The following is a 20,909-nucleotide window of genomic DNA, read 5'->3' as shown; positions in this document are numbered from 1 at the left end:
TTAGTTTTCAACAACAAAAAAAAGCTGGAGAAGTTAAGATGATGCAAGATTGTATTTAGTACTATATATCTAAAAGGTTTAAGATGGTTTTTTCAAAACCTGACATGCAAATTACACAGTAAATTTGGCAGAACTCTGGCCCTGTGTATAGGTAGGGGACAAGGCTCCTGGTTTTAAAATGTACTTGCCCAAAAGGCCTATCTGGTTAGAGCATGGTGCTGACAACACCAAGATTAAGGGTTTGTGGATCCCTGTACCAGCCAGCCACCAAGAAAAAGGAAAAAAAAAAAAATGCCAAATAGGCACTGGCAGAAGGAAAATTTTTATTATCTTTATGTACAGAAAACTCAACAGTGTTCATTTAACCCAGTTTAGTGGCAAGTTCTTTAGCCTTTGCCTTTTCCAGTTTGGCAATGCGAGCCACAGATTTCGGGCCCAGGACGTTGCCTCCCCAGTGACGGCGGATCTGAAAGGATAGAAGAAGCAGTCAGCATGCCTTGTTTTCTGAGGCTTTCAAAGCCTGCTGGTTACCACTGTTCTACTTGGCTGTTGCCCAGAAAATATTTTGTGTAAAGCTGTTCCTTACCTCATCATATCGGTCGTTGTAGTTGGTCCTGATGGCTTCCACCAGCTTAGCCAGAGCTCCTTTGTCTTCCCTAACAAGAAAGGGTGGGGGATGTAGACTTTGGGCCTCTCAAATTATCCTCCTAAAAAGCATGAATGAGGGCCGACCTCGCGGCGCACTCGGGAGAGTGCGGCGCTAGGAGCGCGGCAGTGCTCCCGCCGCGGGTTCGGATCCTATATAAGGATGGCTGGTGCGCTCACTGGCTGAGCGCGGTGTGGCCGGTCACAAAAAGACAAAAAAAAAAAACATGAATGATTCTTTTTTTCTTTTGAAAGATGACTGGCAAGGGGATCGTAACCCTTGGCTTGGTGTTGTCAGCACCACACTCTCCCAAGTGAGCCATGGGCCGACCCATGAATGATTCTTTTTTTTTTTTTTTTTTCTTCTTTAAAGCTCCAAACACAAGCCTTTTGCCTCAGATACGATATGACCACACGGCTCATTCAGGTGAAGAAATTCTTAACCATCATCGGCAAAGGTTCAGATAAATGTATTCTTAAGGCAGAATGTTGGTTTTCAAGGCAAAAAACCCTGAGATATAGATTAATGAACTGGGGAATGTTTGGGACTAGGTTGCGTACTTACGAGTTAACCTGTGTGAAGGCTACGGTGGTGCAGGTTTTCCTGTGGACTAGTCGTCCCAGCCTGGCCTTCCCCTTGATAATGCAATAGGGGACCCCCATCTTACGACACAGGGCAGGCAGGAAAACAACCAGCTAGAAGAAATCAATTAGCTTAGGAGAGAATATTCTGACCAGAAGCAATAAAGTGAAAGCCAGTTTGGCAGCAATTGCTCAGGGTTAAAAAGCTCATATAGTTGCACTTCAAGGTTTTAATTCAGTGAGAGATTCACATCACTGCAAGAGCTGTGCACTTGGATTCCTTGTCAGTACTGCCCCCAAAAGTAAAGGTGACCATACTGGCCATCTGACACTGGCCTTTTAACATGGCAGACTCAGTATTTTGCCTATTTCTTGGTAGTGACACAAAAACCCTAGCTTTAGCAATCAATGTTTAAAATGGGTCAAACGCACCTCAATGGGATCCACGTCATGTGCAATCACTACCAGCTGAGCCTTCTTGTTCTCCACCAGGGTGGTGACAGTATTAACTCCTAAAACACACAACACTTTGTAGAGCACTCACAGGGGGCTGCTCTGGTCACAAAAAGTTGTGACCAGTTGGACCCAGCTGTGACTCAGTGTTAAAAAGCTCGGATTTTATTCTCCACAGTGACTTCAGGTGAAGAAATTCATGCATCATTGCAACAGCCGGCCCCACCATCCACCCTAAGGAGAGACCCACTTACCTGCTCGAAGGACAGGTGGCCTCTTTGTGGGGACATCCCCTTTGCCTGCAGCTTTCTTCTCAGCCCGAGCCAACAGTCTTTGCTTCTTCTCTTGCTTTGTCTCTGGTCTGTACTTGTGGGCCAGCTTAAGCAGTTGAGTAGCTAGAAAAACACTCTTGAGTTTAGACTCGTATTCTAAGTTCTAATCTTTGTCATTTAATGTAAATGCCAGGCCGCTGTCCTGGTATAATAACAATATGTTAATAATGTAACAATAATATCATTGTGTATTAGAATAAGAAGAGTAATCAAGATATAATAGTAAGTGCAGTTCAAGAAATCTGAAGTCGTGTATACAGTATCTTCAGTTAGGCAAACTTCATGTTCCCAGAATTAAAGAAATCCTAGATTTTATAAACCAATCTACCCGAAAACTCCCCCTACCTCCACCCAAAGCCTCAGTTGCATGTACTACTGTCAAAGATGTGAGCTATATCCTGCCTTTCCAAATCCTGGCTCCATACCATGGACCCTCACCTGTTTGGCGGTCCAAGGCCTGTGTGAACTGGTTAATCGCAGGAGGCACTTTCAGCCGCTTATAGAGAATGGCCCTTTGTCGCTGCAGGCGGATGTAGCGGGGCCATTTGACAAAGCGCGTGAGATCCCTTTTGGGCTGGATATCCTGTCCTGAAAAATGAAGGGTGACAATAAGTAGGAATAAGGCTCAAACTCCGTGTCGAGCTCATGCGTGGGGTCGTTCAGAAGGGTACCGGTGCATCAGCGATCTTGGTGGTTTAAAACGTCATCACCGTCTTTCAGATAGCAAATATTCTTTTACATCATCTGCACACGAACGCCGACAGCCGCGGGGCAGACCGGCGCCGTCTCTTCCAGTTAACGAGAGCCGGTGTCCCCTGACGGCCGGGCTGCACCCGCCACCGCCCGCCCCGTGAGCCACCGTGCTGCTAGAGGACGGACGACAAAGCCGGCGACACCCCGCCTCCCACTAACCGATGCCGAAGTTCTTCGGCCTCTTCTCGAACAGCGGGTTCACCACCTTCTTGGCCTCCTGCTTCTTCACGACGGCAGGCGCCGGGGCCACCTTCTTCCCCTTGGCCTTCTTCCCCTTCGGCTGGACGGGGACAGACACCCGGTTGGCCGCCCTCCTCCGCACGCTCCTTCGCGGCCGGGCGGGCCTCGGGCCGGCCTCGCAAACGAGGGGGCCCCGGCCGCCCCTGCCCGCGCCCGCACCCCCGCTCCGGCGCCCGCGCCTCCCTCGACCCCCATCTCGGTCCGGTGCGCTCCGCTCCCGCCCACCGCGCGTCCTTCTCCGGCCCAGTGCCGCCGGGCCGGGCCGGCAGGACTCTGCTAGCGCCGGGCGGAGCCGGGTGGGCCGGTGCAGCCGCGCCCGGGGGCGGATGGCGGCGGATGGAGCTCGGCCCCGGCTCCAGCACCGCGGGAGACTGAAGAACTCACCATCTTGGATCGCTGGAGGCGAGAGAAAGGAAGGGGGATTGTGGGTAATATGTAGGCGGCCGCGGAGATCGCGAGAGTTGGCGCCGGCGCGAGATCTCGGACTTAAAGCGACAGGACGCCGGGAACTCAAACGCGGGGGCGGTGCAGCGCGGCGGCGGCGGGTTCAGTCCGCGGGCGGCAGCGCGGCCGGGCGCCTCGGCCCGGGAGAGGGGTGCCGGTAAGCGCGGGCCCGGCCGGGCGCGCACTCGGGGGCGGTGGGGCTGGGCCGGCCTCTCACGCGTGACTTTGCCCCGATCGGCACGGACGTCGCCGGCGCCCAGGACCTCGCTCGGCCGCGGGGCTGGACAGGGGCTCAGGGCGCGGGGCGGCAGCTCGCGGGGGCCGTGCGGGCAGCGCGGGATCGGCTGGGGGGCTGCCCGGGGGAACGAGGGGCCGGGGCGAGGCCCGGGAGCCCTGCAGGCCCCGCTGCTGAGCGAGCTCGTTGGGTGGAAAGGGGTCTCCAGAAGTCGGCGTGTCGTGCTGAGGCGGGGCAGGGAGCGCGGCCGCGTCGGCTCCGCCCACACGCAGGGGTCTGTCCTCCTGTCCGGGTCCCAGGCATGGCCCAGCAGAGAGCTCTGCCGCAAAGCAAGGAGACGCTGCTGCAGTCCTACAACAAGCGGCTCAAGGACGACGTCAAGTCCATCATGGACAACTTCACCGAGATCATCAAGACCGCCAAGGTGGGTAGGGCGTGGGGCCTGCCCGCTGCCCGCTGCCCCCGCCTCCTGAGCACGGGAAAGGAGCAGGTCCAGAGAGGACGGTGACTGAGCGGCTGCGGTTAAAAGTGTCAACCACGGGGTGGGGGGTCTGTTTGGAGACAGCAGGCAACAGGACAGACAAGGCCCTCGTTCCCATGGAAAAAGCATTTGGGGGCTGGGGTGGCGGGGATATTGACAATAACAAGCAGTTCAAAAGAGAAGTTAATACAGAGAAGTTAATACAACAAATAATTGCAAATCCTGGTAAAGCAGAGTAGGGGACTCTGGCCAAATTGCCATGGCTCCAAGTCCAGCACTGACTAGCGTGGGTTTGGGTGGAGACTTCACATCTCGGTGCCTCAGTTTCCCCTGCATCGTAGGATCCTTATGATGACTGACGAGTTCATCTGCGTAAAGTGCTTAGCTTGGGGCCTGGCACCGAGTGAGTGGCCCAAACCTCACAGCTGTGGTGAGTGAGGAACAGGGGGAAGCTGGGGAAGGCCCCTCCAGGTAGCTAGAGGGGTCAGCATCTGGGTCAAGGTCAGGCAAGCCCGCCGACCGCTGCAGACTTGATGGAAGCCAGCGTTTATCTAGCGCTCACTGTGTGTCAGGCGTGTTGTGAGAGCTGTTGGTGTCTTGCCCTCTCCATCTTTGCAAGAACTCTCTGAGGTAGGTATCAGAGAAGGAAGCCGAGGCCCACAGGACTCAGTAACTTCCCCAAGGTCACTCAGCTAACTGGCAGAGCCAGGATTTGAACCCAGGAAATCTGACTCTTAATCATTGAAAGTATCCTGGCACCCACCCCAGCCCATACCTTCACATCTCTGTCCAGGTTGATAGGCTCCTCCACTTACCATCCGAGACTCCCCAGTGCACTGTCTGGTCTGTCCCGGCCTCAAGTTTGCCCACCTGTAAAGCCCCATGGAGGTCCAGGCTTCTGTGAGAATCTTGTGAGATGATGGTCAAGTGCTTAACGTGGTACCTCGCACGCAGGAAGTGATCAGGAAATGATGGCTTAAAAAAATACATCGTCCCTTTACTCCTCCATTTGGCAGTTTACCAAGTGCCCAAGCAAGTGACACCAGTCCCTACAAACAGGGCTCCACACCCCAAAAAAGACTGGACCAAGATAAGACCCTGTCCCTGCACTTGGCGCCACCATCAGCATAGATAGGCATCAGTGTCCTGAGGAAGCCACCTGTTGTCTCCCGGAGAACAGAACAAGGGGAGGGCAGGGGTACACTCTGCCAGAGGCCTGTTAACAGAGCATGGGGTTGGCAGAAGGCCAGGTGGACAGGATGCAGCAAGCTGGCCGGGCTGGGCCAGGGGCAGGGACTCCCTGACTCATCAGCCAGGCCGATTGTAGGCTTTCTTGTTTGTCCCCCAGATTGAGGATGAGACGCAGGTGTCGCGGGCTACTCAGGGAGAACAGGACAATTATGAGATGCACGTGCGAGCCGCCAACATTGTGAGTAGCCAGGGTAGAGGGCATGGCCGATGCTCCAGGAGCATCCAGTCCCCGAGGGCTTCCTGGGTGGAGTGTGGGTCGCTCTGTTGCCGTGTGCTTCCCTTCCCCCCGGACAAACAGCAGGAGAAAAACCCAGAGATGCTTTGGTTTCAGCCCTCAGCAACTTTCGAGAATGGGATGGAGGGCAGATCGCTTCTCAGGAGACTGTCCCCAAGAGGTGCACTTGCAGGAGGGCTGGGCAGATGGCCAGCCGCTTTTATCCTGTAGCTGTGCAGTGGTCAGGAGAGGGCAGCCCTTCCTGCCTACACGAAAGTCCCCTAAGGTTTGTTGTGAGTGAAAAGGCGAATTGTCAGATGAAACCGTATGTGCAGTGTCCCAGGGCAGACACAGCAAGCGGGTATTTCCGCCGGTATATACCCACAGATAACACAGAAAGACGTCCCACAGGAGGGTCGGCCAGTTAGCTTAGTTGGTTAGAGCGCAGCCTTACAGCACCAAGGTCACGGGTTCAGATCCCCCTTCTGCTGGCCAGCCGTCCCTCCCCACAAAAAGAGAAAGAAAACCCTAAACAAACAAACAGGAAAACGAATCTTGCCCAACAAGTAGCTGTGCTGCCCGAGGGGAAGAGCGGGGCAGGAGGCTGAATGGGATGGGGCTTTACCTGTTGGGTTTGAGCTGCAAATGATTAGGATGCCTGCGACCTGTGTAATTGGGATCAGCCCTACGGGGTGGAAACCAGAGGCCAAGGGGAGGGGAGGGCTCAGGAAGCAGGCTGGGATCCTGCCCGCCCCTAACCCACATTCTGCTTTTCTCACTTAATCCTCAAAATGGCCCTGTGAAGGCCAATGCTGTAGTCCCCTTTTGCAGATAAGGAAGCTGAGGCTCCCAGAGGCGCCACTGCTTGCCCAGCATCAGCCACACAAAGGCAGGGACGCTGTCCCCCCTCACCCCCTGCTGTCCTGGTTCTGACGGCCGCAGGTTCGAGCTGGTGAGTCCCTGATGAAGCTCGTGTCCGACCTCAAGCAGTTTCTGATCCTCAATGACTTCCCGTCAGTGAATGAGGCCATTGACCAACGCAACCAGCAGCTGCGAGCGCTGCAGGAGGAGTGTGACCGGAAGCTTGTCACCCTGCGGGACGAGATCTCCATTGACCTCTATGAGCTCGAGGAGGAGTATTACTCGTCCAGGTACAAATAGGGCCGGACTCCCCTGCAGAGCGGGAGCCTGCCTACCTGGGCCTGGCCAGCAGATGTGGCCCAGCCCGACCCCGAAGGGCCTTCTGTTTTTCCAAACCCTCTGTGGTTGTGGCAGCAGAGCCGGTGCCCAGGTTTCAGAGCAGAGCTCCTGGCCAGAGCACTTGATCTACAGACAGTTCACAGCCATGGGCCCGGGCCCCGGGCCTTGCCCACAGTGCAGCCTGATGAAAATCACAGGACTTCCGCCAGTCGGGGAGGCTGAGGCTGGAGAAGGGGGCCAAGGCAGTCCGCCTCCTCCTGAGGGCCGACCTCACGGCGCAGCGCTTTCTGGGCCTGTGCTGCTCCTATTAGCCGCTGAGTCCATTTTTAGACTTCTCAGCCCCCAGCCCAGCTGGGCTGGCTCCTCTCAGCCACCCAGGCCCCCGCCCACGTCCAGGACACCAGTACTAGCCCAGAGGTGCAGTTCCGTGCGGATGTCACCAAAACCCCACAGCGTGTAGGCGAGGGCAGGCCTGGGAGGGAGGAGGAAAAGGCGCAAGCAGAGAGTGGCCGGGAAAGCCGGCCCGGGGTACTCGGGACCTGGGGCCACTTAAGAGTCCTGAAACCTGAGACTGTTTGAGCTGGAGGGGCCCTGAGAAGTCGGAGTCCAGTGTAATTTACATAAGGAGAAACTGAGGCTGGAGACAGAGGCCTTGCATCCTGGTCTCCTCACCCCCCATTAGCTTGTGAAATCAAGATTGAGTCCAGCAAACACAAAGCGAAAACAAAAACACATGCCTACCCCGTGCCCGCTCCCAGACAAACCTCCTTTCCTCCTGGTGGTAGATTTGAAGTGCTCCTGTCTGTCCCAAGGAGGCCACACCAAGGAGCCACATTGGTCTGGTCTGGGGCTTGGTTTCCCTGCCCTGGACTCAGTGTTACTAAGCTGGAATGGTTCTAGAGTTTCCAGAGGGTTCTGGGCCATCTTTGGTCCCTGATACTCACCAGCTCAGCGGGCATGTGCAGTGTCTCCTGTACATCAGGGAGGCAGCGAGGGGTCCTGGGGTGTTTCAGACCCTTCCAGGGATGTGGCTCCACGTCCCCATATTTGTTCCCTTGAGGCAGCTGCTGCCCCCAGGGGCCACTGGACTGAGCAGTCTTGGGACAGAAATTCAGCTCTGCCTTGAAAGGTCGAGGGCCAGAGAGAGGACGGTCCTGCCTGAAGTCCCACAGCACAGCTGTGGTAGGAACCAGGGAAGCTGAGCACCAGGCTTGCTTTGTCCTCCCCTGGTCAGTGTGCTTCATCCAGAGGAGCTTCCGGGCCGGCCTGGTGTCCCTCCCACAGCCATCCCCAGGTGCCTCAGGAGGGAGGCCAGCCCACCCTGCAATGCAGCTCCCTGACCTGTAAACACCTGCTAGTGGCCAGGGCACAGGTGAGGCGGGCCTGCAGCTTTTGCAGCCCCTCCCCACTCATTCCTACATGCAGGTGGCCCCGAGCCTGAGCCACCAGCCACTCAGCCCTCCCTGCACACGAGCCACCCGCTGCCCCAGGGCCCGCCCGCCTGCTGTCCACTCAGCATCTGCTCTTTCTGGCTCTGCCTCCCCCTCTTCTCCTTGGGATTCCTCTCTGTGCCCAGCATGGTTCTGGGCCTGAACACTGAGAGCAGGAGCGAGGGAGGGGGCCAGAGGCAGGGTGGGCCTCAGCAGATGGCCAGGGCCACTATTTGCACGGTAGATGGCTGTGGGGACGGGTCTATGCCCCGGAGTCACCACCACCACACTGTCATGAATGCCGGGCACCAAGCTTCACCTGCACCCTTGCCTCCAGGTTTCCCTGTGGTAGAGATGGGGAAATTGAATTCCAGGAGCCAAGGGACCTGCTTTAAGTCGCACGGCTGGTGTAGGTGTGCAGGGGGACGCCAGGGCCTATGTTCCTGTCACCCTGTTCTGGCAAATCCCAGGCACAGAGAGACCCAGAAATAAGGGGGGGACTCTGCCCTTGGGGAGCTCCTCAGGAAGCGTAGTGAGTGTCAGACTAGCGAGTTCTGGATGCTGGTTCCCGCAGCTGGTGAGGGTTAGAGGCCTGGCTGGCAGCTTCTGCAAGAGGGCAACTGGAGCCAGGCTGGGGGCTAGCCCAGTGGAGGCTAGGGCAGACCCACGTGGAAGTCGGGCAGGAAAGACACCTGGACAGTAGGTGGGAAGGGCCTGCCGAGGCCACACAGCCTGTTGGTGGCTGGTCCAGGATGGCTTTCTCCTTTAAGGGTGCAAGGGCGGCCCCCATGGGCCCCTCCCTCAGCCTGCTTGATGGAGGGGCAAGCACGGAGCAGAGGAAGAGCAAGGTGGGGCTGCGGTGTGCTCTGTGTTTTCTTACCCCTGCTTCTGTCTTGCTCCCCGCTCCTGGCTTTCCTCTCTGCCTGCTCCTGTCTCTCCCTGGGGTTTCTGGTGGTGGAAAAGCTCGAGTCTTTGCGAAGCTAATGACCTGCCTCTGTGCGAAGCTTACTGGAGGCTGGACCTCGACACAGACTCCGCGGATGGCCTCTCGGCCCCTCTGCTGGCGTCCCCGGAGCCCAGTGCTGGCCCCCTGCAGGCTGCAGCCCCTGCCCACTCCCACGCCGGCGGCCCTGGCCCCATGGAGCATGCCTGAGCCTCCAGGGGGTGCCCTCCCTGGGCCCTAGTTTCTCAGGAATGAAACCCAGGGCTCCCCTCTGGATGCCACCACAGCATCACTTCTTTTAGCCTAATTTCCCACTTGGGGACCCTGGAGCTGTGGCGGTTTCCTTGGGAATCTCTTCAGCCCGGGTCAGCCCTCCCAGGACGGATCATTTCCGAGTGGCCCGTCCCTCGAGTCATCACCCCCATTCCTGCCTTCCAGGCCGGCCAGGTGGAGGAAGTTTCCAGGACAGGTTTGTCCCATTGAGGACCTCAGCAGCAGGGCAGGGAGGACACCTGATAGGAAGATCCCACCTGAGCATGTTTAAAATTGGGAGGAGGCTCAGCGTGGACAGCGTCATCCAAGCCCAGTGCCCGTCCTTAGGCCACGGCTCCCATGCAGAGCCCTGCCCAAGCCACAGTTGTCCCCCCGCAGGCCGAGTGCCCTGGCAGGGCTGCTCACACGGAAGCCAGGCAGGGGCTGTTTCCTAAATTCCGCTGCCGCCTACATTCTGACTGTATAACGAGACTGTTGAATAAAACGCCACCGCCCTTTTGCATCGGCTCTGCTTTCTTCCTTATCCCGGAGCAGGCCAGGGCCACCCTGGACTCCCTGCGGCTCTGCCTGGACAGCTGCGCTCCGGGTCAGCACTCTCCCATGGGCAGCTGGCCGGTCCTCAATATTTGGCGAGTGAATGAAAAACCGCTGCCTTCATCGAGCCCTATGGAGCCCGCGCCTGCACCTCTGGTGGCGCCCAGTCCTCACCACAGCCCAAGTTGGGCTGCCTGTTCCTGTGTTCCAGAGATGACATGGGCTCAAGGGTGAGGTGCTGTGCCGTGGCCACAGAGCCAGCAGGTGGAATGGCAGAAATCAGGACTTGAACTCCAGTGAAACTCTAGACCCAGTGCCTCTTGGTGCCAGGCCCACCTTGGAAATGCAGACATCACCACACTAGGGATGGGGGGCAGGGGGAGTGTCACGTCAGTAGTGCTGGGACTTCAACCCTGCCACCTAACTGCCATCAATGTGCTTTACCTCCTTCCAAGAGGGAGACCAATATCCCCAATGTGTGGGTGAAGTGACAGCCCAGGATCCAGCATTGGTCACCATGGGGCCCAGAGACCCCCACAGTCAAGCAGAAGGCACTAGGTGGGCGGGAGCCTGGGACCCAGCCCTGGCTCTGGCCCTGGCATCTGGGGTGGCTTGGGGAAGTGACTTCTCCTCTGAGGGAGAGTTTCCCCCGTCATAAGATGTGGTGATCTCTTCTTTCACTATTTTTTAAGTTTTATTTCAATTGACAAATAATCATTGTATATGTGGAGTACAAATTGATATTTTTATACACATACATTGTGGAATGATAAAATCAGAATAATTAACATTATCCATCACCTCTGATTATCATTTCTTTGTGGTAAGGACATTTGCAATCCTCTCTTTTAGCTATATTGAAATATACGATACATTATTACGATGCGATATTATTAACTAGTCACCTTGCTGTGCGGTAGAACAACAGAACCGATTCCTCCTGCCCAGCTGAAACTCTATGCGTCGGCCACTGTCCCCTCTCCTCCCCTCTGCTAACCGTTGCTCTACTCTCCACTTGTCCGAGCTTGTTGTAGAGTCCACACATAAATTAGATCATATGGGATTTGTCTCTCTGTGCCTGGCTTACTTCACTTAACAATGTCCTCTTGGTTCATCCATGTCATCACAAATGACAGAATTTCCTGGCTTTTTTGACACTAAATGGTATTCCATTGTGTATATACACTACATTCTTAATCCATTCAACCATTGATGGACACATGTTGTTTCCATATCTTGGCTAAGTGACAACCCACAGATTGGGAGAAAATATTTGCAAATCATACATCAGAAAAGGAGGTAATATCCAAAATAAATAAGGTGGGCTGGCTGGTTAGCTCAGTTGGTTAGAGCACCGCCTTGGAACACCAAGGTTAAGGGTTCAGATCCCCATGCCGGCCAGCTGCCAAAAAATAAAATAAAAAAAGGGGAACGGACTTGAATGGACATTTCTCAAATAAGATATACAAATGGCCAACGGATATATATCAACATCTCCCATTATCAGAGAAATGCAAATTAAAAACAATGAGATATCACCTCATACCTGTTATCAAGAAGATGAAAGATACATGTTGATGATGTGGAGAAAAGAGAACGCTTATCCACTGTCAGTGGTATTGTAAATTAGTACAGCCATTTTGGAAAATAGTATGGAGATTTCTCAAAAGACTAAAAATAGAACTACCATACTCCAATATTTGAATGTGTCCTCTAAATTTCATGTGCTGATGGTATTTGGAGGTGGGGCCTTTGGGAGATAACTAGGATTGCAGATGGTCAGCATGCTGCAGCCCCCTCAATGGGACTGGTGGCTTAATAAGAGTGAAGTTGGTTAGAGTGTGGTGTCATAACACTAGGTCAAGGGTTCAGATCCCTGTACCAGCCAGAGGCAGGCGGGCAGGGCGGGGGAGGACCTGGGTGGGTAGAGAGGGACCTGAGGTGGTGTGTTCCTGCCCCCACCATGTTGTGATGCAGTAAGAGGCCCCTCATTGGATGTGGCTCCTCGACTTGGACTTCCCAGGCTGTGAGACTGTAAGAAAAAATTTTTCTTTTTATAAATTACCCAGTCTGTGATATTCTGTTATAGCTGCAGAAAACAGACTAAGACACACGTGATCCATCAGTCCCACTACTGCGTATTTACCAAAAGGAAATGAAATTGGTACAGTGTGCTGAAGGGATGTCTGCACGCCCATGTTTGCTGCAGCGTTATTCACAAGCGCCTGCACTATTGTGACTGTGGAAACAGCTTGTACTTACCCACTGAGGAGGACATTGAGATTACAACCAAGCAGAAGCATGCATGGGGGAAAGGCTGAAGGAATGGGGCAAACAGTGGTGCGGTTCTGACTGTCCTTAGTATTTAAAACCTTGAGTTATAAATTCTTCTGTATCATCAACTTTATTTTCTGCTTGGCCAATACCATCACTCCCATTAGAAAATGAAGTTGTTTCTCTCTTTGTAAAGCAAAGATGCTCTCCTGGCTCCTTTTTCCTCTCCAGCTCGTGCCCTTGGCAGCAGGACTCCATGGAGAAATGGCCTCTCTCTGTTTCCAGTTCTGTCTGGAGCCTATGGCAGAAAGGCTTTGTCTCCATGTCCCCAGCAAAGCTACACATATTAAGGTCACCAATGGCTCCACATTGCTAAGCCCTGGTCCATCTTCAGTCTATATCACCTTTTCATCCCAAGCTTTGGGAGGATGTCAGAACCCCTGGAAGCTGTGAAGGCAGAGTCTCCAGAGCGCCCTTGCAGCCCTCTCTTGGGATTCGCTTCCTCTTTCTCATACACAAAACCGTTTGAACGTCACTTGCAAACCTCATGACACTTGATCCCTGTCGGTTTCCCCGAGAGACACACTCTGCACATCTCTAGTGTCCACAGCACATCCACGTTTTCTCAGTTGGTCCCCAATGTCTTTTTATACCTACTTCTATTCTGCATGGCATTTGGTTCTTACTTATCGTCTTTTTATATCCGGAACAGGACCGGAGTGGTGGGGAGGCGGGCGTGGGTCGAGCTGGGTTCCGGATACTTTGAAGGCTTTGCTGCAGGGTTGTGGGGAATGAGGAAGGAGTCAGGGGGCTTCAGGTTCTGGCCCCGGCACCTGGGAAGATGGAGCCGCCGTGGCTGAGATGGGCGGGGGAGGTCGGACCCCCATTCCCTACATAGCAGGTGGCGCTGTTGTGAGATACCCAAACGGGGGTCACCAGCACAGCCAGGCCCACCCTCTCCATAAAACATCCCCTCCTGGCAGAGGCTGGGAGAGTTACATTCTTACGGTTTCCGTGAAAGTTGATGAAATCACTTTCTGTCGGACCCAGATTATGGTCCTGTCTTCTGTTCCTGAATAAACTCACCATATCTGGAGACATTTTTCTCTAACGTGTCTTTTCTAGGTTAACATTGCAAACGTATCTGAGCAGCAGCCTTTTCAAATATCCTTTCGAAGGTGTAATGTACGACCCCAAGTTGTCTCCTCCCCCCCCATAAGGGTCACCAGGTCCCTCCCTCCCGACCACAAGGAGGCCCTGGAAGGGGGGTTGGGGGCTTCACAAAAGGCTGTATTTTCCTGCGTTGAGGGACGGGAGCGCGGTGGCCCCGGCTTCAGGTGAGTGACCTCTTTTCTCCCGTCCCTGGCTGGTTCACCGGAGCACCGCACTCCCGCCCGTGCCATGTATTTGTCTGGAGACCAGCCACCCACAACCCCTGCCGCCGGGCGCCGCCGTGCTCCGGCCCAGGGCGGGGCGAGTGGGCGCAGCACTTGGGGTCGGGAAGTTCCCGCCCGCAAAGCCCCTCCCACTCCCCGCCCACCACGCCCCGCCCCGCCCCTCAACGGCCCCGCCCACAACGCCGCGTCCCGCTCCTCAGCGGCTCCCCCACAAGGCCGCACCTCGCCCCGCCCACAACGCCTCGCCCCTCAGCGGCCCCGCCCGCAGCGGCCCCCACCCTCTACCCACAAGGCCGCGTGCGTCTTCCGGGCCTCCAGGCCTGCTAATCGAGCGCGCTCTGCGGCTCGGCGCTCGGCGGGCCGCCCCTGCCCACGTGGTAGTCTTCCGGCGAACGAGCCGGGCGGTTGCTGCAGCCGAAGCGGTGAGGGTCGCGCCCCGCGGGGACCAGCGTGTGCCCGGGCGGCCCAGCCCCACGCCCGGCCGCGGCCCTCCTCCCGTCACCCCGGAGGCGCGGGCCCGGCCTCCAGCATGTCCTCTCTGCTCGCCAAGGACGCCTACCTGCAGAGCCTGGCCCGGAAGATCTGCACCCAGCCCGGCCCGGAGCCGCCGGGACGCACGTGGGGCAAAGCGCAGCGCGGGGCCTGGCAGGCTCGGGGCTGGGACCGGGGGGGCCCGCCTCCTCCCACCGCCCGCCGCGGCCGAGGTCGGTGTTTACTCCACACCCTCTGGTTCCCCGAGTCGCCTTGAGGGGACTAGACGAGCGTGTAGAGTACTAGAAGAAAACACAAGTGACGCGTGTTCTTACTTGTCGTGTGGATCTGCCCGAGACTGCCGTGCTGGGGACCAGGGGGTGCAGCGCCACGCGCCCTTCGGACAGGAGACATGGCTGGGAGGTGGAGGAGGTGACCCGTGTGGGACAGGTTCTCAGCTGTTGGGCATCGCTAACTGCTTTCTCCACCTCTCCGCATTGAATGGAGAGGCAGTTATGAGAGATGGCCAGCCAGTTAAAAAAAAAAAAATACGTTTCCAGCCCATTAACTGTGGGCCTGGTGCTGTGTGGGGAGAAGGAAGAAAGAAGGGGGCTCATGCCAGTGGGGCTTTACATGGCCCTGGTGACAAGGCTGCCCACAGGAAGTGGAAACACTAGCGGGTGGGACTGTCCTGCAGACACCTGGATTTGTAAGTGCTGCCTGGGCCCTGGAGGAGCGGAGAGCAGGAGGGTTAGCATGGAACTACCAGAGATAAGCCGGTTTCTCTTTATAGAAGGGAAATATAGTCATTATAGAAAAGTTCGAGAACTTTCCATTTAAAATGTAAACTTTTTCACCACCTGTTAAAATGAAAGCTTGTGTCATTATTTTTGATGGCCACATAGTAGTTTTTTTGTGTAGCCATGCCATAATTTGTTGCTGGAGCTGGGTACTTATGTTTTCCTAGTTTTTCACTCAAATAATGTGATGAACATCCTTGAAGCCAAATCTTTGTGCATGATAAATTCTCACAAGCAGAACTGCTGTGTCAGGTCTGTGGATTTTTTTAGGTTTTTGATACATGTGGTCAGTCTGCTTTCTAGGAAGTTTGTGGTTCTGAGCGCCATAGATAAATGCCTCTGGGTCTGCCATCCTGACTCTCTGCATCCTTGTAGGATCAAAGCCTTTTGCAAGACCTTCCTGCCTATTGAATGGGTCAGAGATTGGCACAGCAACTCTTTCTTATTTTGTATTTCAGCTGGCAAAACTCAAGGCTCGGAAGCTGCTGGGCCCCCAATAAAGGAAAGGAAGAAAACACAAAAGAAATTACGGGAGCAGGAAGAGAAGGCTGTGGAGCAGAAGGCCAAGTCGCTGGGAGAGAATTCAGCAGCTTCCGGGGCCAAGAAGCCATCTAAGGCTAAGAAGCCAGCAGCGGCCAAAGAGGAGGAGGCGTCCAGCTCCATAGAAGTCCCTGCAGGTGAGAGGCTCCAGGGCATGCAGGGGCAGGGCCAGGGTTCGGATGCAAACATGGTCCCTTCTGCTCATAAGAAAAGGCACCATCAGGAACATGGGGGCAGCAAAGAGTAAAGGTCATAGGCACGCTATGGATGGAGGGGAACTGAGAAAAGGTGGTTCCAGGCCACATGGCTACCAGGATAGTAAGGGGCAAGGCTGTGTGCTCTGATGACCTGGAGCAGCTTGTCTTGAGGAGAATCATTGCCCTCCGACTTGTCTTGGGGGCCCCAGACCGTAAGAAGTGTTTTCTTGTACCAGTGACCTACCTTGTGAGGCAGTCAGTTACCTGCCCTGGAGGATGTTGTAGGAACCAATGCAGGTTAAAGAGGTGGAGGGGAATTTACTGGAATTGCCCTGTAGATCCAGGAGTGGCCACAGGGGACATGGAGGGCAGTGAATAGAGACTTGGGCTTAGATGCTGGGCCCCAAGGAGGGAAAGGATAGGTCAGACAGAGGCCCCTCTTCAGTTCCTGTCTTCTCTGCAGATGGCCTGGCCCCAGGGCCTGACTCTTTCTTTGCCCTGGATGTTCTGCGACAGCGACTACATGAGAAGATACAGGAGGCCAGGGGCCAGGTAGGTTGCAGAGCCTTCACGGAGTGCCCAGGGACGCGTTTTTCTGAGTGGTTTCCCCGCTGTACCTCCATGCTTTCTGTGGAGTCGGCTTGTAGTGAAGGGCCACAGCCACTGTTCTTACTTCTGTAGTGGGTCCTGCCAGGGCTCAGCAGCAGTGTGCTGGGAGAGCAGGTGTACTTCTCGTTTTCTTGGAGAACCTCAGTCCCCAAGGTCACCAGCCTTTTGCTGGCTATTCCAATGCTGTTGGCTCTTCTCCATGGGCTCTGGAGCCATGGGCTCAGCCTCCTTTCTGGGAAGCTGCTGAACAGCACACTGGGCTGCGCTCTTCCCGTGCACCTGTTCCTCTAAATGATAGTCCTGTGAGTTAGGTAAGGACCCCGAGATGAGGTGACCAGCCCGTGATGACAGCTGCAGAAAGCGCCAGCGCCAAGTACTGGACCAGCCTCAGTTCCTTGTGCTGAACGGTGTTTTTCCCCTTCCAACTTGGCCACCACCTACCCTTACCCCGGGGCCCTTCTCTCTGGCCTCTTGCTGTGTGGCAGACGACAGTCCCCCAGCTTCTCACCCTCCCGGGACAACTGGCCATCTTTTGGATGAGGTGGTTGGTTCTAAGAGGCCATGAAGGCTCTGGGCCCTCATACCTGCAGCACGGGTCTGGTTCAGTCTGGTGCAACTGGGACTTGAAAAGTGTGTGGGGAGAGCAGAACATGCAGTGGTTAGGACAGGCACTCACTCCAAGTTCTGGGTGGTGGTCTTGGCCCTTTTTATTTATAAAGTGGTGGGTGACAGTGTGCAGAGCTGTTTGTGAAGTGCCCTGGCCCATGGTAAGGGCCTGGGAACTGGAAGTGTGGTTCCAGTTTTTTTCTTTTTTGAAGATGACCGGTGAGGGGATCTTAACCCTTGACTTGGTGGTGTCAGCACCACGCTCTCCCAAGCGAGCCATGGGCCGGCCCTTGGAAGTGTGATTCTTATATGGGGATCCCTCGTCCCTTTGGGCTCGTTTGCACTTAGGGTAATGGATCATCCCATTGTGGAACACTTAACTCAGTGGCCCCACTCCTGCACTAGGATCTCCTTGGGTACCTTCCAGCCCTGATCCCCTCTCCATCATGTGCCACCTGGGGCCTAAGGTTGGGAGGACTCTAATGAGTGAACACCTGCTTTCCCCTCCAGGGCAGCACCACGGAGCTGTCCCCTGCCACTTTGGAGAAAAGGAGACGGAGAAAGCAGGAGCGGGACCGGAGGAAGAGGAAGCAGCAGGAGCTGCGTCGGAAGGAGAAAGTGGCAAAGGCCGCGGAGCCCGCGGAGGCCGCCGCAGATACCGGCGCGCCACCCCGGGAGGTGGCCTGCAGGGAGCCGCCGCAGCCGCAGGGGCTGATCTTCAATAAAGTGGAGGTGGGCGAAGAGAGCCCGGCCGGCAGGGCCCAGCGCAGGAGGCAGAGGCGGCGCCAGGTGAAGGGCCACCTGCCGCCGCTGACGGGGAGGAACTACCGGCAGCTGCTGGAGCGCCTGGAGGCGCGGCACCGCCGGCTGGAGGAGCTGCGGGCCCGGGACGCGGGCGGGGCGCGGGCGCTGGAGGCCAGGATGAAGTGGACCGACCTGCTGTACAAGGCCGAGGGCGTGAGGGTGCGCGACGACGCGGAGCTACTGCAGCAGGCCCTGCGGCGCCGGGAGCGGCAGCGGGCGCAGCGACAGCGCCGGTGGCAGGGCCGCACCGTGCGCCTGCTGGAGACCATGCAGCAGCGGCAGGAGCGGCGGCGGCGCCACCTGCGCGGGCGGAGGGAGGCCCGGGCGCAGCGGCGCCTGGAGAGGGCCCGCAGGAAGGGCCGCGTCCTGCCCCAGGACCTGGAGCGAGCCGGCCTCGGCCACTGATGACTCCAGGTGGATCCCGGCCTCTGGGATGGGCGCGGGGCTCATCTCTCATCGACTGATGGCACGTGCCCTTGCTGAACTCCAAGTGCAAAGCCTTTTAGGAAGTGCAGCAAGTGGTTGGAAGGACCTGAATGTCCTTCCATGAGAGCTCAACAGACATGCTCAGTGTCTAGAATTTATCTGCAAAGTTCCCAGGATCCACTGAGTGTCTTCCTAAGTCCTGCTGGCACTCGGCCGGGTCAGACCTGGATAGATGTGCATGAACTCCTACCGTGTGTTTGCCATTTGTCACCTCAGAAGAGGGCAAGTGCAGGGGGTGGTGTGGGGTCCCCCCCCCAGTAGTTCCAACTGGGCTAGCCCGGGAAGTGCCTTGAGGGGCAGAGGGGTATGAGGGACCCGGGCTACGTGGAGAAGGGGCCTCATGGTTCTGCAGGGTCTGGGCATCCCGGGCCCGGGTAGGGGGTAGGCTTTACTTTGGGTTCCCATATAGCAAATCTGACATTTCCTTTTAGTTTTGGATCCTGATATAAGGCCGTGAAGGCCTGGCCGTATGGGACCTCAGTCCACTTGTGGGCCCTGCCATGTGAGAGATGTAATTGTAGGATGGCACTGTCGTTCAGAGAGCCGTTCTCCATCGTCTAGCCTATGTTGGGGCCAAGCCACATTGTTGAAAAACACGAGCTTTTTCTTTTTCAAACCATATAAAGTAGCTCCAGTTTTTAATATGCACCCCGAGGGTGACTGTTAAGGGGTGCTGGAGTATTTCCCATCTCGTCTCCTATGGGTGTGAGAAAAAGAGAGCTGGAAAGAAGAAAGGAGAGTCAGTCACCGAGGAGCAAGCGTCCTGGCCTGCTCTCTGCTCGAGTAGATGGGCAGGCATCCCTCGGCCGTCTATGATGGGCCCATTGGAAGGCGTCCTTCTCCAATGCGGCCACTTTGTCCTTTGATGTCTCCAATCCCTAGGTGTCCCATAGGGGTAGGGGTGTCCCTCCCTGTAGACTCTTGTCTAATGATAGAGCCGGTGCCCAGCAGTAAGGTTAGACATGGGACTAGGATGTGAGCCCCTTGACCTTGTGTCCATATAGGAGACAAAATGGATGAACTGCCAGTTGGCCTTTTCAGCAAAGATTTCAGAACACTGAAAATAAGGGCCACAAGTGGTGGTGGTAGTTGGGGGAGGGGGTCCCTGGGATGGTGGAGTTTTGGGTCCAGGACTGTCAGTATAAGTAGTCATCTATGCAGCAGTGCCAGAAGGAATTAAGTACATGAAGGGAATATTCGGACCAGGGGACTAGAATTCCACACCATCTGAGGTAGTACAGTAATCTCTAAATAAGGCGGCACTTGGGAACCTCAGGATGTAGTAAGTGGAGAATCCATTTGTCAGAAGAGATTACACAAGGCCAGCCTGAGCTCCAGACATTTCCACCAAATAAGATATGTATGGGTTCCCAGCCAAACACTTGGTGTACTTAGTTCCAAAGTTCTCTAGCAAAGGCTACGGGCATGAAGCAGCAAGTCCTCCACGGCCGGGAGAAGGTACTCACTGGGTCGGGGTCTCCATGAATTATATGGAAAATATCTTCCATTTATTGTTTACTTTTTTGTAGTTTACTCAAAAGGTGAACACAAGTCTTTTTTATTTTTATTTTTTTAATTTAATTTAATTTTTTTTTTGTGACCGGCGCTCAGCCAGGGAGTGCACCGGTCATTCCTATATGGGATCCGAACCCGCGGCGGGAGCGTCGCCGCGCGCCACGGGCTCAGCCCAACACAAGTCTTTTATTTGTTATTAATATTACATGAAAATCTTATTTAAAAGAACGAAACTAAATTTTATTTTATTTTTTTTAAAGATGACCGGTAAGGGGATCTTAACCCTTGACTTGGTGTTGTCAGCACCACGCTCTCCGAGGTGAGCCAACCGGCCATCCCTATATAGGGATCCAAACCCATGGCCTTGGTGGTGTCAGCACCACACTCTCCCGAGTGAGCCACAGGCCAGCCCCAAATTTTACTTTTGTACTGTTAATATTACAGCTAATTTGAGTAAAAACTTATAAACAAGTTTATCCAATCTTGGTTTTGGCCACACAAGATTATTACATACTTTGTGTAAGCTCTCAGAAACTTTTTAACTATATCCATTTAGTTATGTCTATGACATTTCTTTTTTCTCTTTTGGTCCCCCTAACCACCTTAAGACTAGACAAACTCTTTTTTAACAAAAACCATTCTACATCCTCATGCCTTCTACAACTTCACCAAAAACATTCTGTTTTCTTTAAATGTTCTGTATATAAAATCTTATACCTAGCAGTTTGAATTATGTGTGTTAACTACAATGAACTCTTAGTAACCCTAATTTCCAGTGGAAAACCTAGGAAGCAACCACTTATGAATTGCTTTATATTAATATTTGTAGATAAAAACCATTCCTAATTTCTAAAGAGATATGTTTTTTAAAAAATTGTTTTAAGCAGATCCAAATTTGTTTAGTTTTTTTATGTCACATATAACAAAACACCAAAGTATATAAGCCTAGACTTATGTATAATAACTAATGTTTCAGTTTTTGTTTGTTTTTATGGCCGGTAAGGGGATCGTAACCTTTAGCGCAGTGTCGTCGCACCACGCTCAGCCAGTGAGCGCACCAACCATCCCATATAGGATCCAAACCCGTGGCCTCGGCGCTACTAGCGCCACACTCACTCGAGTGAGCCACAGGGCTGGCCCCATGTTTCAGTATTTTAACTTATCAATATAACATACTTTAAGATTTCAAATTCCTGAAAA

General features: G+C 54.7%; 3 protein-coding genes and 4 non-coding genes across 8 annotated transcripts; 2 read left to right on the top strand and 5 right to left on the bottom strand.

The window, feature by feature from the left end:
* Positions 1-303: 303 nt before the first annotated feature.
* RPL7A (ribosomal protein L7a) lies at positions 304-3,491 on the bottom strand. Its single transcript, XM_063081875.1, has 8 exons — positions 3,390-3,491; positions 2,925-3,045; positions 2,451-2,600; positions 1,935-2,075; positions 1,660-1,739; positions 1,211-1,341; positions 587-656; positions 304-466 (listed from the first exon to the last, which is right to left on the bottom strand). Exons 1-8 carry the CDS (start codon positions 3,390-3,392, stop codon positions 362-364), a joined length of 801 nt encoding a protein of 266 aa, XP_062937945.1. The 5' UTR covers positions 3,393-3,491; the 3' UTR covers positions 304-361.
* LOC134366310 (small nucleolar RNA SNORD36) lies at positions 1,035-1,101 on the bottom strand. Its single transcript, XR_010022289.1, has one exon. It is a non-coding gene; the product is annotated as a small nucleolar RNA SNORD36 (small nucleolar RNA).
* On the bottom strand, positions 1,415-1,488 carry LOC134366309 (small nucleolar RNA SNORD36). The gene has a single exon (XR_010022288.1). It is a non-coding gene; the product is annotated as a small nucleolar RNA SNORD36 (small nucleolar RNA).
* On the bottom strand, positions 1,818-1,893 carry LOC134366308 (small nucleolar RNA SNORD36). Its single transcript, XR_010022287.1, has one exon. It is a non-coding gene; the product is annotated as a small nucleolar RNA SNORD36 (small nucleolar RNA).
* Positions 2,687-2,761, bottom strand: LOC134366312 (small nucleolar RNA SNORD24). Its single transcript, XR_010022291.1, has one exon. It is a non-coding gene; the product is annotated as a small nucleolar RNA SNORD24 (small nucleolar RNA).
* MED22 (mediator complex subunit 22) lies at positions 3,480-9,975 on the top strand. 2 transcript variants are annotated; one of them, XM_063081874.1, is made up of 6 exons: positions 3,480-3,606; positions 3,984-4,108; positions 5,514-5,594; positions 6,573-6,781; positions 9,031-9,108; positions 9,642-9,975. In XM_063081874.1, exons 2-6 carry the CDS (start codon positions 3,986-3,988, stop codon positions 9,745-9,747), a joined length of 597 nt encoding a protein of 198 aa, XP_062937944.1. In that variant the 5' UTR covers positions 3,480-3,606; positions 3,984-3,985; the 3' UTR covers positions 9,748-9,975. The 2 variants fall into 2 exon arrangements, with proteins under 2 accessions (XP_062937944.1, XP_062937943.1); XM_063081873.1 differs by lacking the exon at positions 9,031-9,108 and having other exon boundaries at positions 3,483-3,606; positions 9,224-9,735.
* A 4,103-nt stretch (positions 9,976-14,078) lies between these two features.
* On the top strand, positions 14,079-20,185 carry SURF6 (surfeit 6). Its single transcript, XM_063082004.1, has 4 exons — positions 14,079-14,385; positions 15,411-15,629; positions 16,153-16,241; positions 17,415-20,185. The coding sequence occupies exons 1-4, from the start codon at positions 14,211-14,213 to the stop codon at positions 18,111-18,113; spliced, it is 1,182 nt and encodes a 393-aa protein (XP_062938074.1). The 5' UTR covers positions 14,079-14,210; the 3' UTR covers positions 18,114-20,185.
* Positions 20,186-20,909: the final 724 nt, after the last annotated feature.

Source organism: Cynocephalus volans, chromosome 17 (assembly GCF_027409185.1).
Source record: "Cynocephalus volans isolate mCynVol1 chromosome 17, mCynVol1.pri, whole genome shotgun sequence".
In the NCBI taxonomy this organism is placed as follows: Eukaryota; Metazoa; Chordata; class Mammalia; order Dermoptera; family Cynocephalidae; genus Cynocephalus; species Cynocephalus volans.
Note: the sequence above shows the minus strand (reverse complement) of the source record. Positions and strands in the feature narration are given on the sequence as shown.

Coding starts and splice junctions, on each gene's coding strand:
- RPL7A (XM_063081875.1), bottom strand. Junction 2,076..2,450: donor GGCCTTGGACCGCCAAACAG/GTGAGGGTCCAT, acceptor GTGTTTTTCTAG/CTACTCAACTGCTTAAGCTG. Junction 467..586: donor ACAACGACCGATATGATGAG/GTAAGGAACAGC, acceptor CTATCCTTTCAG/ATCCGCCGTCACTGGGGAGG.
- MED22 (XM_063081873.1), top strand. CDS start 3,986: ATGGCCCAGCAGAGAGCTCTGCCGCAAAGCAAGGAGACGCTGCTGCAG. Junction 4,109..5,513: donor AGATCATCAAGACCGCCAAG/GTGGGTAGGGCG, acceptor TTTGTCCCCCAG/ATTGAGGATGAGACGCAGGT. Junction 5,595..6,572: donor ACGTGCGAGCCGCCAACATT/GTGAGTAGCCAG, acceptor TGACGGCCGCAG/GTTCGAGCTGGTGAGTCCCT.
- SURF6 (XM_063082004.1), top strand. CDS start 14,211: ATGTCCTCTCTGCTCGCCAAGGACGCCTACCTGCAGAGCCTGGCCCGG. Junction 14,386..15,410: donor CACCGCCCGCCGCGGCCGAG/GTCGGTGTTTAC, acceptor TTTGTATTTCAG/CTGGCAAAACTCAAGGCTCG. Junction 16,242..17,414: donor TACAGGAGGCCAGGGGCCAG/GTAGGTTGCAGA, acceptor TTTCCCCTCCAG/GGCAGCACCACGGAGCTGTC.